The sequence below is a fragment of the Lissotriton helveticus genome, chromosome 9 (assembly GCF_964261635.1).
Source record: "Lissotriton helveticus chromosome 9, aLisHel1.1, whole genome shotgun sequence".
Taxonomy (NCBI): domain Eukaryota; kingdom Metazoa; phylum Chordata; class Amphibia; order Caudata; family Salamandridae; genus Lissotriton; species Lissotriton helveticus.
In genome coordinates this window covers 232,626,230-232,643,547 of record NC_136070.1, presented here as the reverse complement: position 1 = coordinate 232,643,547, position 17,318 = coordinate 232,626,230, and the positions used below count along the sequence as shown (strand labels likewise).

Sequence of the window (17,318 nt, the reverse complement as noted above, 5' to 3'; positions counted from 1 at the left end):
GACTGGATTGGGATGAGGTGGATTGGATTGGAGTGGGGTAGATTGGATTGGTCTGGGACGGACTCGATTGGAGTGTGGTGAATTTGGAATGGAGTGGGTGGATTGGGATGGGATGAGTATTGGTGCGGGCGGACTGGAGTGAGGTGGACTGGAGTGGGGCAAATTGTTTTGGATTAGAGTGGGGCGGTCTGTTTTGGCCTGGAGTGGGGCACATTGTTTTGGATTGAATGTGGTGGATTGGAGTGGGGCAGTGTTTTGAATTGAGGTGGGGCAGAGTGTTTTGGATTGAGTGGAGCAGATTGTTTTGGAGTGGGGCGGATTGTTTTGGATTGATTGGGGCAGAAAGGTGGGGCAAACTGTTTTGGACTGGGATAGATTGGAGTAGGGTAGATTGTTTTGGATTGGAGTGGGGAAGGTTGGAGTGGGGTAGATTGTTTTAGATTGGAGTGGGGCAGATTGTTTTGGATTAGAGTGGGGCAGATTGGATAGGAGGAGACCGTTTTGGATTGCAGAGGGGCAAATTGCTGTGAGCAGATAGTTTTAGATTGGAGTGGGGCAGAGTATTTTGGATTGGAGTGGGGCAGAGTATTTTGGATTGGAGTGGGGCAGAGTATTTTGGATTGGAGTGGGGCAGAAAGGTGGGGCAAACTGTTTTGACTGGGGCAGATTGGTGTAGGGTAGATTGTTGTGGATTGGAGTGGGGTGGGGTTGATTGGTTTAGATATGTGTGGGTGGACTGGGTAGGAGTGTGGTGGATTGGAGTGTGGTGAATTTGGGATGGAGTGGGTGGATTGGGATGAGCTGTATTGCAGCAGGGCGGATTGGAGTGAGGCAGACTGGAGTGTGACACAGAGTGGGGCAGATTGTTTTGGATTGGAGTGGGGTGGGTTAGAGTGGGGTGGTATGTTTTGGACTGGAGTGGGGCAGACTGGAGTGGGGAACATTGTTTTGGATTGAATGGGGTGGATTGTAGTGGGGCGGATTGTTTTGGATTGGAGTGGGGCATATTGTTTTGGATTGGAATGGGGCGGATTGTATTGGATTGGAGTGGGACTGAAAGGTGGGGCAAACTGTTTTGGACTGGAGCAGATTGTTTTGGATTGGAGTGGGGCTGATTGGGTTGGGGCAGATTGTTTTTGAATGGAGTGGGGCAGATTGTTTTTGATTGGAGTGGGGCAGATTGTTTTTGATTGGAGTGGTTGGAGTGGGGCAGATTGTTTTTGATTGGAGTGGGGCAGATTGTTTTTGATTGGAGTGGGGCAGATTGTTTTTGATTGGAGTGGGGCAGATTGTTTTTGATTGGAGTGGGGCAGATTGTTTTTGATTGGAGTGGGGCAGATTGTTTTTGATTGGAGTGGGGCAGATTGTTTTTGATTGGAGTGGGGCAGATTGTTTTTGATTGGAGTGGGGCAGATTGTTTTTGATTGGAGTGGGGCAGATTGTTTTTGATTGGAGTGGGGCAGATTGTTTTTGATTGGAGTGGGGCAGATTGTTTTTGATTGGAGTGGGGCAGATTGTTTTGAATTGGTGTGGGGCAGATTGGTGTAGGAAAGATTGGCGTGGGCTAGATTGATTTGGATTGGAGAGTCGATTGTATTGGAGTGGGGTTGACTGGATTCGGATGAGGTGGATTGGATTGAGGTAGATTGGAGTGGGGAACATTCTTTTTGATTGATTGCGGTGGATTGGAGTGGGGAGGATTGTTTTCGATTGGAGTGGGGCAAACTGTTTTGGACTGAGGCAGATTGTTTTGGATTGGAGTGGAGTGGGGCTGATTGGAGTCGGGCAGATTGTTTTGGATTGGAATGGAGCAGGTTTTGGATTGGTGGTGTTGATTTTATTGGATTGAAGAGGGGCAGATTGTTTTTGATTGGAGTGGTGCAGATTGTTTTGAATTTCTGTGGGCAGATTAGTGTGGGGCAGATTGGATTGGATTGGAGTGAGGTGGATTGGATTGGAGTGGGTAGATTGGATTGGATTGATCTGGGGGAACTGGATTGGAGTGTGGTGAAGTTGGAATGGAGTGAGGTGGATTGGAGAGGGGTTGACTGGATTGGGATGAGGTGGATTGGATTGGAGTGGGGTAGATTGGATTGGTCTGGGACGGACTGGATTGGAGTGTGGTGAATTTGGAATGGAGTGGGTGGATTGGGATGAGGTGTATTGGAGCGGGCGGACTGGAGTGAGGTGGACTGGAGTTGGGCAAATTGTTTTGGATTAGAGTGGGGCGGTCTGTTTTGGCCTGGAGTGGGGCAGACTGGAGTGGGGCACATTGTTTTGGATTGAATGTGGTGGATTGGAGTGGGGCAGTGTTTTGAATTGAGGTGGGCAGAGTGTTTTGGATTGAGTGGAGCAGATTGTTTTAGATTGATTGATTGGGGCAGAAAGGTGGGGCAAACTGTTTTGGACTGGGGCAGATTCGAGTAGGGTAGATTGTTGGGGAGTGGATTGGAGTGGGGTGGATTGGAGTGGGGTGGATTGGAGTGGGGCAGATTGTTTTAGATTGGAGTGGGGCAGAGTGAAAAGGAAGAGACCGCTTTGGATTGCAGAGGGGCGGTTTGGAGTGAGCAGATTTTTTTGGATTGGAGCATATGGAGTGGGGCAGATTGTTTTGGATTGGAGTGGGGCAGATTGTTTTGGATTGGAGTGGGGCAGAATGTTTTGGATTGGAGTGGGGTAGATTGTTTTGTATTGGATTGCCTATGTTATTCCCTGTTTGGAATTGCCTGCTCTTTTTCTCTAGTCAGGCAGATGCCCGACACACAGTCAGCAGAGACCATGCTGAGAGGAGTTAACTTTCCATGCAGGTGGTCAATCATGCCTCTCCCTCAGAGGTCATACCCAGTACAAACCGCCCTCCTTCGGCAGGCTGCTGTCAGTAATGCAACAAACTGTTGTGTTTTCAAAGGTGGTACAAATGGATGGAGCATCTGAACCAATCAAACACTCACACCCAGTCTACAGATCTGGGTTTAATCCATCACCGTTCTTTAGCCCACTCTGCCACCCCAGTTCGGACATGGCCATTTACAAAATCAGTCTGACCCTGTGCCTCATGGGAACAGTCTAGCCCGAACTGCCAAGCCATGCCTTCCCTGGCTTGAATCCAGTGGCTGAAGACGGCTGGAATGCCAGAAACCGGTCCTAGGAAGCTTGAGTCCGGTCCAGGGAAGGCATGGCTTGGCAGTTCGGGCTGGACTATTCCCATGAGGCACAGGGTCAGACTGATTTTGTAAATGGCCATGTCTGAACTGGGGTGGCAGAGTGGGCTAAAGAACGGTGATGGATTAAACCCAGATCTGTTGGCTGGGTGTGAGTGTTTGATTGGTTCAGATGCTCCGTCCATCACCACCCCCTTTTGTACCGCTGTGTTTTCAAAGGTGCCACATTGCAGAGGTTTTTCTTCTTTTAGTAAGGCTGAATTTCAAGGCTGAATCTTTTCATTTTACATTGTGCACATTCAGATATAAAGAGTTTTAATAATACCATACAAGCTGCCTGCGTCATTTAATGGGGCCAATGAATAACATAGGCTGGCCCTGCCCTCAAATGCCTCCGTGGCTACGGCCCTGCCCCTCAAGTCTCCATCACCACTCTCGCTCAGATTCATTTAATTATATAGCTCCACTCATACCAGGTAAGGTGTCAAAGCACTTTACATCACCCACACATTGCACATAGACATTCCTACTGTGTAATTCAGTGTATATAGGAATTGTTACATAAGACAGAGCACTTCAAGGTGCAGGAGTGACATGTCATCCATACTGATAGGCAGTATAGTTGATGTTTAGTTTGGAAAACACAAATTCAGAATTTAAAACTTAACACCATTGTTAGGGGTTCTCTTTAATGATATGAATGTATTAGAATATTGAAAGACAGGGCAAAAACATATACCTCTAATAGATACCTTGCAGTTTGCATGCAGCTCTTTGAGGATAGTTAATATAGTTAATCTGTTCTATATTAGGATTTTAATTTATGAACTGCAAGTCACAAACGGATCTGTCTGACAAATGCAGTACCCCGCTGACCTATTTACATTATATAAACGTTGTGATCTGCATGGTTCATGTTCATTTCATCATGCATATTAAACCTCTGCACTACATTAGGATGAGTCAAAACTTCCATTAGACAAAACTCCTGTCTCTCCCCAGGAAGAACATTAATCACCTGGGTTATCTTGACATTTTTATTGATCTTGCAGGTGCTTTTAAAATGATAATATACTTGCAAACATGGTGCCCTTACCCCAAGTCAGTGCCGAGTGCAGTTGCACCAGTCCCTCGTTCTAAAGCTGGCCCTACTGGTGGCGACTGTTACAACAGTCTTTTTTGGCGCTTTCCTCCCCATTAACCTCCTTCTCCATTAATTCCCTCATTGCCACTCTCCAACAGTGCATCTCATCTCTCTGAGCCCCTCTGACATACATTTCATTTTTTAAAGTGCTACTCATAGTTTAGTCACACTTAGTTCTTTGATCTGCATGGTACACTTTCTTAGCAGTAGGCATATTAGCCCTCCGCACTACTGAATGTTGAGCCAAAACTGCCACTAAACATAATTCATAACTCTCACTAGTAGGAACGTTAATCACAAGAGTTACAATGACATTTTTATTGTTGCCTGAAAACTGCCTGATGCACAAGGAAGTGCATTTGTTTGTAAATCGAAAATTGTTTTTAAACACCATCTCCCTCCCCGGCAATGCAGGTGCGGCTGCACCGGTTGCACCACGCTAAAGCTATTCCAGGTCCCAGCAATGCACCAGGACAACAATTTCCAGAAATGGGGATCAGAGCAACCTCCTAGCCCATTTTATGAGGAAAAAGGTCTATGTAAGTGGTGGGGTGTGGTACTACCCTGCCCCCCAAATTCCAGCAAGCAAAACAATGTAACAGATTTGTTATAGGTGATTTAATGGAGAGTAGATGTCTCACCTGAGATGTTTTTAAATTTTGGGGATCCAATTTCTAAAACTCCACAGACCCTTATAGGGCATTCATGAAATATTCCAGTACTTTCATGATGCACCAGGGAAGTCAGGCCTTTCCTAGGTGTAGATCTCATTTTTATCAATTGTTTTAAGTCCGTGATTACTTCCACAATTCCAAGGTCATCATTTTTTCATGAGTGAGACCCTTATGCTAAGGAGTACATTCAATAAGACCATGCCAGAAATTTACAATGGATACTTCAGCCACAGTCGTGGGCACCTCTAAAATATTCCCTCCGGTATACAACGTTCAACATTTTGCCATTGATACCCCCTATAAAATGTGTACAGGAAATCTTATAACAAGAGTTACCTCAAATATCAGTTGCAACATTTTGCTATGTATTCACTCCATATGCTAAGAATCATGTGCATCATGTCAGGGACTTCGGCCAGGTGTGGTGGCACATGTTCTGTGTCCCCGACGCTGGGTATGACTGGGTTAGCGGCTTTCTCAGTTAGACAGTTCGAGTCCCCACAGCCAATGATGGTGTCTTCATAGAAGCATGTCAGGGCCTGCAGTTGGCCATAGATAATACCTCCCATCCATATGCTATTAGTGCCCTTGTCCATAAGGCAAGAATAACCTCCATTATGCCAGACCAGCAGCTCACTTGCACGCATTACACACATACATGCTCTCATACACACATTCTGACTATATTTCTTGCACTCTTTTGTACCTTTGTACTCGTCACACTCGCATACAGGCACACTGCCACTCACAATTCCATTAGTCAATCTGCTTTATTGTGTTAGGAAAGCTTGCCCTGCTGCTTCTGCTGCTTCTGCTATACCTGCCTTGCCTTTTAGTGAAGCTTAATTAAAAGATATTCTCTATATGCTATTAAAAAATAATAATATATTGCCTTGTCAATGTTTGTTACAAGTATGATGTGAGTGAAAAGTGTACTTCTTTAAAATAGGCGGCAGGGCTTATATTTGGTTTCACGTGTGGATCAAGCACTTACAGTATTGGCAATGAATTATTCCACATTCTAACATCTAATATCACAGCATCCAAGTGATCTTATGAAATGCTTGACTTCAGCAACCATAGATTTCATCCAGTAACAATTAGCATTTTCGGTTTATTTTAGATTCAAATTGCAATATAAAAAACACTGTGGCCTGTAATAAAGCATTGTGGTAAATGGAAAGCCAGGAATGGCTGAAGGTGTCAAACGATCCTCAATCCAGCACCAAACACCACAGCCTCAGCCTCCCCCTTGTGCAATTACACGTTCTCAGTCCACTCTCCCTTCTTGCACCAGCCCTGTTGTTGAAGATGGAATTAAGTAGGCATCTAGTACCACCGAAAGGGCAGGTGTTCTGTGGGTGCTTTTGTAGAAATATGTGTATATTCATGAGCATTGGATCATTTTTATATGTGCAGAGTAAGGGTGTGCTCATGTAAGTGCTGGGTGATGGTGAATAGTGTGAATGAGTGCAATGTGAGTGGTGCGAGGTTATGGTGAAAAATTTGCCGATGTGTCAGTAGCGCTGCATGAATGTAATGTAAGAGGAGGGCCCATTTGAGTGTCGAGTGAGAGGAATGCGTGGAGAGTGAGAGGAGTGAGTGCAGGGAGGTGTGAACAGGGTACATGCAAAGTGAGTGGTGTGCCTGTGTGTGGTGCAGGATGAGCAGTGAGAGTAACTGGTGAGTGCATGGTGAGAGGAGTTAGTGCAGAGTGAGTGGTGTGTCCCCATGAGTTTCGGCAGACAATTGTCCCTGTATGCAGGCAGGCTGAGAGGTTTGTCTGTGTGAGTGCAAAGTGAGAAGAGGAAGTGCAGGGAAAGTACGCTGCTTGTTTGCTTGGTGTAAGTGCTGAGTGAGTGCTGTGCCCATGTGAGCGAAGATGTGAGTGAAGGGTAAGCTGTGTGAGTGATAGGAGTGCCTATGTGAGTGCACAGTGAGCGATGTGACAGTGGTTCAGTAGGGTGAGAGGAGTGACTGAAGGGTGAATGATGTGACATACAAGTTTGGGTGCAGGTGAAAGTGCAGAGTAGGATGAATGAATGCATGGTGAGTGATGTGCTTGTTTGATTGAGATTGCAAAGTGAGTAGTGTGAGTGACAGGAGTGAAGTTTCACCTGACTGCAGGGTGAGTAGTGTGCTCATGTAAGTGCAGGGGGGAAAGCGTGAGTGAATGGTGAGTGATGTGAGTGCAGTGTGGTGGCTGTGAGTGCTGTGTGATCGCTGTGAGTGTATGGTGAGTGGTGAAAGTTACAAGTGAGTGGAGTGTAATGGGCATGCAGAGTGAGCAGTGTGCTCATGTGAGTGCAGGGTAGGAGGAGGGTGAATGGTGTGAGTGCATGGTGAGCAGTGTGATTGCTGTGAGTGCAGGGTGAGTGTGAAAGTGAAAGGTGAATGATGAGAACGAGGAGTGAGTTATCTGAATACATGAGGTATACCCAGAGACCTGGTGTAATTCAGCATTGCATTGACGGCTGGCGTAGAGTTTCAGACATGTTAAACTATTGCTGTTATGGAAAAAATCAGGTATGTTGGAACTAAATAATGTGTTGATCCGGCAACAAACTTTCAGTCTCATAATTAGGGTTGCTAGCTGATCAGATTTTTACCGGCACCACTGGTATTTTGATATACCAGCCAGTACAAAAATTAGCAAACTGGTATTCATAGCTCATATCTGTGCATGCTTCAAACTGCAAAGGCAAACAGAAAGGACTGTTAAATGTGTTCTAGGGCTGCATTAAAGATCCAAGACTAATAAATACAGTTTAAGTTTAAGTAAACAAAAGGAAACTAAGACAGAAAAGTCATGTTACGAATGAGCACAGACCATTTTATTTACAGCCCTATTTAGTTTCAAGGCAAGGCCTTTGCAGACTCTAAACAACAACAAATGGCCGGTATTTTTCTTTCGGAAAGGTGGCATCCCTACTCGTGAGATGCCTTTTCACTAAATGCATTCTCCCACTGTAAAAAATAAAATAAAATACAAATGCAAGGAACAGCGAATAGGCAGAGTGGGGACCCAGAGGGAACTGGAACCAGTAAGCAAAAATAAAATAGCCTCAATAACCAGTTCCAAAGGGATGTAAATGGTCTTTTAAAAACCTGTGAAAAACTCTCTGGTGTGGCGGAGATAAGACTCCAGACACTGCCCAGTCGAGCACACAGCAGCTCAACCAGCAGCAGCCCGGCCTGAGACACATGATGGGGCAGGCGGGGAGTGAGGGGATGGGGGTGCTTAAACCCTTTTACCCTATGGGCGTCGCACACCTGGTGGTGCTGGAGCATTTTTCAGACTGGAGGGTGCTTCAATCAGTGTTGTATCCCAGAAGTCATAAGGGTTGTGAAAAATCCAAGCGCTACACGAACAACAGGTATAGGAAATGAGCAAATCCCATTCAGCAAGAGTGTGGTAAGCAGTGGCGGTCTGGGCGGTGGGGTGCCCCACTAACAATTATTGGCGCATTTCAATAGCGTGTTAGCACGCCACCGCAAATTATTAATAAAATTTCAATTTTGAACGTTGAAATTGTATTAATTTAAAGCGGAGCGCTCCGTCGCGCGTCACCGTCACGTGAACAAGCATCAATACTGACTGACACTTCAAGTTGCTTGCAAATGCAGTATGAGTGCCGCTACTGCGCACTGTACGTGGCACAGTGAGCACACTGCGCATCTTGGGTTTGGCCGGCTGCTTTTTTTTGCAGCCAGGAACACAACATGCGCACAGTACCCTTTGAAAAGCAAGCACAAGGTGACTGGACCCCAGTGGTTGAAAAACGAGCAGGGAGTTTACCTGCTCACCCCATTCCTGCCGCTGCTCTCTTACTGAGTGAGCCTCTCTCTGTAAGAGAGAAGCGCCAGGATTGGCTGCAGTGCTGCATCGTGGTGGCGGTTGCCAGTATAGTCTACAGTAGCAGAGGAGGCATCAACTTTGCACCGCAGGGGTGGGAGGGCCCGCCCGGCGTCCAACTTGGCATTGCGAAGTCCAATCACTGTAATGGCTTTTTGTTAAGCCATGCAGTGAATGGGTCATTCCGCCGTTGCTGGGCAAATCGGGCTGGCCCTTCCTCCTCCACTCAGCCTCACAGTCACACTGGAGGGAGCACTGTATACTCTCGACTCGTCACTCGACTTGAGACTCGGAATTCCATCGACTCATCGAGCACTGCAGTAGTGAGTCCTCCTCCAGCGCAGTCATCTGCTCCTAGTGATATGTCACTGTCAGAAGAAGAGTTAATCCACTCAAGTTAGCAGGTAGTTTTGTGACTGTTAACTGAACAGAACTAAGTACTAAGTTGTTATTGTTAATGGTTCAGGGTCTGGGACAAGTGGTTGCTGAGGTGCGAGGCCATGATCACGCCTTTACGCACACTGCACAGCAGCAATGAATTATATAACCAATATATCCTAAAATGGACAAGTGGCCATATAATAAAAATAATTCCTCTTTTTTCTGGAAAACAAGTGTCGGGCCTGGGCCGGGTCGCCACTAGTCTGTAAATAAATGTAATACGCACATGATCATCGCATCGCATGGAAGGCGGGGTGGGCCTTGAAAGTTAATGATTGGCCCTAGCCCCAGTGGTACCACATTACATAAATAAGTTTGCTGCCTGTCCCTCAGTGCAGCGCGTTTACTGTAACTTTTTAGTTTTTACATAATCCTGGGCCGCACCCCACCAATTCGCATGCGCATCGCATGGAAGGCTGGGTGGGCCTTGAAAGTGAATGGAATGTCCCGTGGCACCTCCACATCATAAATAAGTTTGATGTCCCGGCCTCGGCGCATTTTTACATAATCCCTCCCGGGCCCAGTCTCACCCACATCGATTCGCATCGCATGGAAGGCAGGGTGGGCCTTGAAAGTTAATGAATGGCCCCGGACCCCGCAGGCCGCCACATATGGGTTTGTTAGTGTTCCACCCCCCATCCACTGTCTGTTCCCTATCCATCGCCTCGGGTGGACATAGCATGGATGGATGCCATTGCCAACTAAACAAAATAATATATTTCCTGGCTTCCAGCCCAGCCGTGAGCTTCATAGGCCGTCCAATACGGCCATCAAGCATAGGTGCGTTAGCGTGAAATTGAATTGACTGTTTTAATATATACAACGCCTGAGATTTTATGGGTGCATGTTTTTTTTCTTTTATGTAGCGCTGGCATGAGTGGTTTCATATCGCTTGAGTGTCCTATAATACAGGTCTTGTTTACCAGCATCAAAGCGCTGGTAAAAGAGAGCCTCGGTTTATCAAGTGAGGAACAATGATGCTATTGTGACCGGATAGTGATTTCTCCTGTATCAGTCTGGGGGAGGTCGAGGTTCCACATTCACCAGCGTTTAGGCTATTGTCTGCCAAAAAAAAGTGGTCAAATCCAGACTGCTCAACCTATCTGCCACTGTTGACCTGCTTGTTACCTCCGTCTGTCTCTGGTTGTCACCGATAGATATGTTAAAGGTGATTATGTTTGTAGCAGGTGAAGGAAAGCGGGTGGGGGCTTTGAATGAAAGGACGAGCATTACTCAGCGCACATTTTCAGCAACACTCCTCCTGCTCCTTTTGTTGAGATAGAAACTTCTGTTTCCAACTCTCTTCCTCTTGGCTGAGCCAGCCGAAAGCTCTTTATATTAATATTCGGGTGCCTCTCAGATGAAATTAAATTAAAGTGGTGACCCATCTGTGTGCAAATCTCTCTGCATGTCTTGCTGATGGGAAGGAGAATGATTGGGGGGGGGAAATGGCCCAGTTTACAGGGTCAGAATTTGTCTGTCAGGCCGCGGCGGTCGGTATTTTAAGGGGAAACGATGAAATGCCACTTGTTTCAAAATTGTGCTCATGGATTCAGAAGATATCTCACATTTTACTCCTGAGTAATACACGAACCAGTAATAACTTGTTTTCTAGAAAGTGATTCCCATTGAAGTTTTTGTAATAAATTACCTTTCAGCGGCATCTGTGTGCATACGAACCACTTCTCATTTTACATCTGTTCCGTACTCGTGAATTCTTTGTAATATGCAGCCCCAGTAGTCATCACACCAGACGTCATTATCATACCAAATCTCTTTATTGATGTCATAACTACACTTTCACAGTTGCATCATTATCCTCCTTACTTTCTCAGATTCGCTTGAAAGTCCACCATTTGCCCACTCTTTTTTCTAAATTTTCTCAGGCCGAGAACCCCGCAAAACATCCGTATGGCAGTCGTACTTGCTCCCTACGCTCACTCGCCACCAGCCACTTACTCAGAACTTTTACACCTCACCACTTTAAAATGTCACCAGCCGCCGTGGTATGTAGCTAGTGGTGCAGTTTGAAGCACACTGTTGCAATGTGTTACTAAACATGGTGTGGTAGAGCACTGTCATTTACAGAGAGCGCATTTTCCATTGAAATGGCTGCCAAATTTGCACAAACCGTTTTATTGATAGAACTTTATAGCACTCAAACCTTGATGAACGGGTTTCAGGTTTCTGAGAATATTTGTCGTTTGCACGTGATCAAGTAAAGTGTCTTGATTTGTTTCAGCCTATTAAACTATTTGTTTCCATTCCACTTCAGAATTAACAAAAGAAAACTATTCATTTATGCTTTCCAAACTGCTGATGTATTTGTTTGATTCATTACTTCACATTTACGTTTTGTTGTATGCTACAAAAGGTGACATCTTACAGCCTTCTTTTCACGCCACCAAGATCGCTAAATAGTTAACTTTATAAAATGCAATCACTTTGCAGTCTGAGAAAGACAAATATACACCAGTCCCCATGTGAAAAGAATAAGAAACAATTTGTCAGTAGACAGCCTGACATTTGGCCTCTGTCTTTGAACAAAGTGCAAATGTGACCAGATAAAAACAAAATTTGACGGCATCTTTATTTCCCATTCACCTTCAGAATTGAAGCATGGTTATTTAGGAGTGCTGCAGTAGCCCAATCCCCTACTTCCAGCATCTATTTGGGAAGCTTCAATACAACCCTTGGGCTTACAAAACAGTTTTCAGTCTCTACTCAAACACATTGTACAGAATATTTAATGTGAAGAGAACAATAATGACACATGTTAGTTTTATAACTCGTGAATGTACAGTCTAGTCTGTATGTGCAGTTCACACAGGAAGAACCAGGTAAACGCAACTAAAGGCACAGGTTCAATTTAAAAAATGCAAACCTATTGATAGACACACCAATATAAAATCACACAAACCTAGACAAGTACACATCCAAAGTCTTGCATATACTCACAGATACACTCATGGGTACACAGACATGCACATATAAACCTAAAAAGCAGACCCACCTGTTTAGTGTCCCTTTCAGCCCTCTGGCTCGCCTAGCTGGGAAACAACCTTTACAACGCAACTTTTACAACGCACTACCATTACAACGAAACTTTTACAACGCAACATCCATTATAACGCATGCATTTACAACGCAACCATTACAACGCATGACACTACAACGCACACCACTACAACGCATGTCATTACAACGCAGTCATTACAACGCATACCATTACAACGCAAAGCATTGTAACACATAGTACCCTTACACTATCCTACACTTACCCTACTGTTGCACCCCCTGGAGTTAGAATAGTAATTTTTACCCCTACACTATCCAACACTTCCCCTACTGTTGCACCCCCTGGAGTTAGAATAGTAATTTTTACCCCTACACTATCCAACACTTACCCTACTGTTGCACCCTCTGGAGTTAGAATAGTAATTTTTACCCCTACACTATCCAACGCTTACCCTACTGTTGCACCCCCTGGAGTTAGAATAGTAATTTGTACCCCTACACTATCCAAAACTTACCTTACATGCAATGCAATGTTATGCGTTGTAATGGTATGCGTTGTAAAGGTAGCATGCGATGTAATGGAATGCGTTGTAAAGGTAGTTTTTAAAAATTCGTTGTAAATGCATGCGTTGTAATGGAATGCGTTGTAATGGATGTTGCGTTGTAAAAAATGCGTTGTAAAGGTAGGCGTTGTAAAAGTATGCGTTGTAACGTCATACATCCGCCTAGCTGCATACAGTTAATTGAAAAGCTCTGTGCCCCCCGCCCGAAGATGGCGCTGTAGAGTGAACAGGAGAGACTGTCTCAGAAAAGTGATGAAGTGTCCAGAGCACTTGTGTAACAGTTTGAGGTGGACAAGCCAACATTTTAACAGAGAGGCCAGAGCTGAGCCAAGCGTTTGCAATGGCTCTAATATCCCACGCACAAGCCGAGCCTTGAAAATGTTTAGCATTTAAATCATGCAACAAACATCATGTTAAAATATAAGGAGTCTTCAAAAAAGTGTATACGCTTAACAGGCAGAAGCATTTTACCTTAGACATCAGATGATATTTTTGTATTGAGAACTATTTAATAAAAGTGACAATTTTTAAACATGCACTGATAAACATTCCTGCCCCCGCTGTGATGAGAATGCTATTAGTGAAATAAGAGGCGGATCAGGTGTCATGTGTACAGTATAAATGGCCTAGATTCCTATTTTGCATGGAACAACATTCTAGGTAACCCTGGGCAATGAACTCCGCTAACGGAGTTTGCACACAGAATTCAGGTAAAAAATCAGTTCCTCCACATAGCGGAGTCACCTTCTAAACTGAACCCACAAATGCTTTGTCAAAGCAACTTTACATGCTAAAAAAGCATATAACCAATTCACAAAAGTGAACGTTGAAAATGAAAAATATCAGGCAATGAGAGAGGTGATGATTTTGGGGTCCCTTCTAACCTGGGCGGAGGACCTAGTTGATGCCTTGAACACAAAGAGCATATCCTGCTGAACGATTCATTGGTGGTCCCATCCGCTTAGGACCACCCCAAGCACATTTATGGGAAAAAATACAATCCTAACCAAAGGCCCTGCAAAGCATTATGCGACGAGATTACCAGTGGGCAGTGAATATTATAGTATCCAATATCAAAATAATTCTACAAAAAGCTGCAGTTCAACTAGTCGTTACTAGTTGTCCCTCACGAGTCAAATGCAAAAGCATTGAAATTATTACATCAAGCTGCGGTTCAACTAGTCGTTGCGAGGTGTCCCTCAAGTCAAATGCTTTTGCATTTGACTCATGAGAGACACCTAGTAACAACTAGTTGACCTGCAGCTCTTTGTAGAATTATTTTGATATTGGATACTATAATATTCACTGCCCACTGCTAATCTCGTCCCATAATGCATTGCGGGGCCTTTGGTTGGGATTGTTTTTTTTGCCCATAACTGTGCTTGGGGGGGTGGGGGGTGGGGGGGGGGCGGTCCTAAGAGGATGGGACCACCACTGAATCGTTCAGCAAGATGTACCCTCAGTATTCAGGGCATCTGCTGGGTCCTCTCCCTAGGTTAGGGAGGATCCCACAATCATCACCTCTCTCACTGCTTGCTAAATTTTCATTTTCACTTTTGTGAAAGGACTGAAAGGACTATAAAGCACTATATGCATTTTAGCATGTAAAGACAGAGATACTTGTTATTTTACCAAAAGTAGATAAGGTTTCTGTCCATCAGAACGAAGTTACTGAATTCACAGAGTTTTTGTTCAACTTCGTGTAGTATTCCGCATAGTACGTCAACTATGCCCAACCTTAATTATAGGCCCAATCTTAATTATAGGCCAGTGGTCTCCAACCTTTACTATAATTGGAATGGATTGATGTCCGCTTTGTGTGCAAGGTAGAGGATTGTCTGTCTGTTGAGTTCTCAATGGTTTGTTGTTACTAGTGAGTTGCTTGGTTATCCCGGCATAGAAGGCGATCCCCTTAGTGACAGTATTTCTAGTGTTGCTAGGGAGCCATTTGTAGATCTTCCTCAGCATCTTCAGAGTGTGAAAGCAGGATGCTTTAAACAAATTGGTGTGTTTTTCGGTTATAAATATGGCTCTATGTCTACAAGCCACTCGGAGCAAAATACCTGCTGTTTATTAAATGCAACACTTCAAAACGAGAGAAATTAAAATGATTATTCTTATGATGAGTCAGTAAAGTCCATTATCGTTTAAGGGAGTGCTGAAGCATTGACCCTTCATTTTATCATAAAATTAGAATTGCATGGGTATTTAATCTAAGTCTACACACAGAACGGTGCTCCTTGTTGCCACTTGGAATTAGGTTAATTTTAATCATTAACATATAATGGAACTTTTCTTATTACTATGACAATAATAGTAATTTTCCTTTTTTTTTCTTTCACAGCCCAGGGACTCGTTTCAATCCCTTCAGGTTAGTTCCCCTCCTCGCGTACCCTTGGTTAAAGCCCTGTCCCTCCCCCCTAATAACACACCACCGGATTACTTCAGAGTGATTTCAGGAGATACAGACGAGCAAGTTCCACCTCTCCAGCAGACCCGGCCATCCCCAGCGGGGTCTCCACGGAACAGACCGATACAAGCAAGTTCTACCAACTTGAACCTATCACAGGATTCATTTGCCAAAAACCAATTTGCCAATCAAGACTCCCTTGTTGTGACCCATGAGCAGTTCAAGACTGCACTAAGGATGGTGGTTGATAAGGGAGACCCTCGTATGCTGCTTGAGAACTATGTGAAGATTGGGGAGGGCTCCACGGGTGTTGTATGCATTGCGGTGGAGAAACAATCGGGCCGTCAAGTGGCAGTGAAGATGATGGACCTCCGGAAGCAGCAAAGAAGAGAGCTTCTGTTCAATGAGGTAAGAAAGAGCATGATGATTTGTAAACAATGATGAAAGATTTCTAATGATGTTTTAGTAACGAGGTCTTTGAGGAAAATGGAAGATATATAATCTGAAATATTAAACGATCAACCACCCAAGCCAAGTCTTTTCAACACTCCAGGAAGAACTGCATTTTGGCATCTTGGGACACTTTTTGACCATTTGTTATGCCTTTTCTAGTAATTTGACGAAACCACTAGGTGGTCCCCTAGCATTGCTGCCTTCCCTCACCTTATGGAAGCGCCAGTCCTGGTTCTAACTGTGAGTAGGGTTATGCTAAATAACTCTGTAGCCTAGAAATTTTCCTAATAACAGATTGTTATTTTATATTCCAAAACACGTATAACAATTTGATCATCAGTAATAGGAAAACTATAGTTCTCATACAGATTACATTGCTGCTTAGTACCACATAGGACTGTCATGCGTTTACAGGGCAATCTTTCAGAGAATTCGACTGAATAGGCATCATTTTTTATAGGCAATTCTGAAGGGGCACACAGTTTCTGAAATGTGACTGAACCTCTTTTCCACTATGGTAGAATTATTTGGACAGTGTGGTTCTCAGAAGTTTGCAGAGTCTTTGGCTGAGACTCTTCCAGTGTTGCAGTCTCTGGACACCAAAGTATATTATTTCTTGTTGTAGTTTTTAGGTTTCGTAACCTGGCGAGGGGCGAAGCCCCTCCCAGATCGAAATCTGTTGTTTTTAATAGTGGGGTTAGAACCGCCTCTGCCTCTCATTGGCTAGCTCCATAAATGGAGGCTAGCCATTGGGAGGCAGAGGCTGTCAATCGCGTTTTCTCTCGAAAACGCGATTCGGGGGCGTTTCTGGTGCTTTTTTTAAGCCCCGCCCCTTTGTCCCGGGCCGCGCTGCCATTGGCTGCCGGCCCGGGACACCCCCGTGACGTCATTCCAGGGCCGCGCTGTGATTGGCTGCCGGCCGGGACACCCCCGTGACGTCAGCCAATCACAGCGCGGCCCGGGACCTGACTTGTTTGTAATGTACTTCTCATACGTAAAATAGTCACTCGTGACAAAAAATCCACTATATGTAGAATTCTTTTTTTGCGGATAACAATGCCGTAGAGCCAGGCAAAAAAATATCATTCGAGTTTAAACTTTAGAGTAAGTCGGTGATGTCAGCGCTGTATTTATACGCACTCTGAGGTAAATTGGCCCACTCGATCCGTTCGAAGATGGCGCTCGCTGCTGCTTCTCTACGAACGCCGGTAAAATGACCCATTTCAAGAGGGACGTTTCTCAGACGAACGGCTGCAAATTCCTGCTCTGACATCAGCCCGCCCCCTTCAGCTGGTAGATCCACCTGATTGGTATATGACCGGCTAACCTGATGCATGGCGATCTAGTATTCGTTACAATTCTTGGTTCAATGTGATGTCTCTTCCAATTGGTGGAATTGGCTTGTGAAACGAAAACAAACGGTTTCGGTTGGCGGAGCCGCGCCCGAGTCGACTACAGCTAGTATCTGCTGCAGGGAAGCGTTCGTGGCAAATTGCCCGCCGTGGCGGCACAGAAACAGGAAGTTACCAGTTCAAGACCGGAAGTATGGTTAACGATGGGCACCTGGAGTGCTAAAAGTGGCCGGTGAGGACGTAAAA

At 44.8% G+C, this 17,318-nt stretch overlaps 1 protein-coding gene across 8 annotated transcripts in view; it reads left to right on the top strand.

Moving 5' to 3' along the window:
- The window catches only part of PAK6 (p21 (RAC1) activated kinase 6), a 387,653-nt gene that overhangs the window by 311,474 nt on the left and 58,861 nt on the right, over positions 1–17,318 (top strand). For all 8 annotated transcript variants that reach the window (XM_078659784.1, XM_078659785.1, XM_078659782.1 and 5 more), the window contains one exon: positions 15,202–15,675. In XM_078659784.1, coding sequence (XP_078515910.1) covers positions 15,202–15,675 — 474 coding nt within the window. The remainder of the gene's footprint in view (positions 1–15,201; positions 15,676–17,318) is intronic.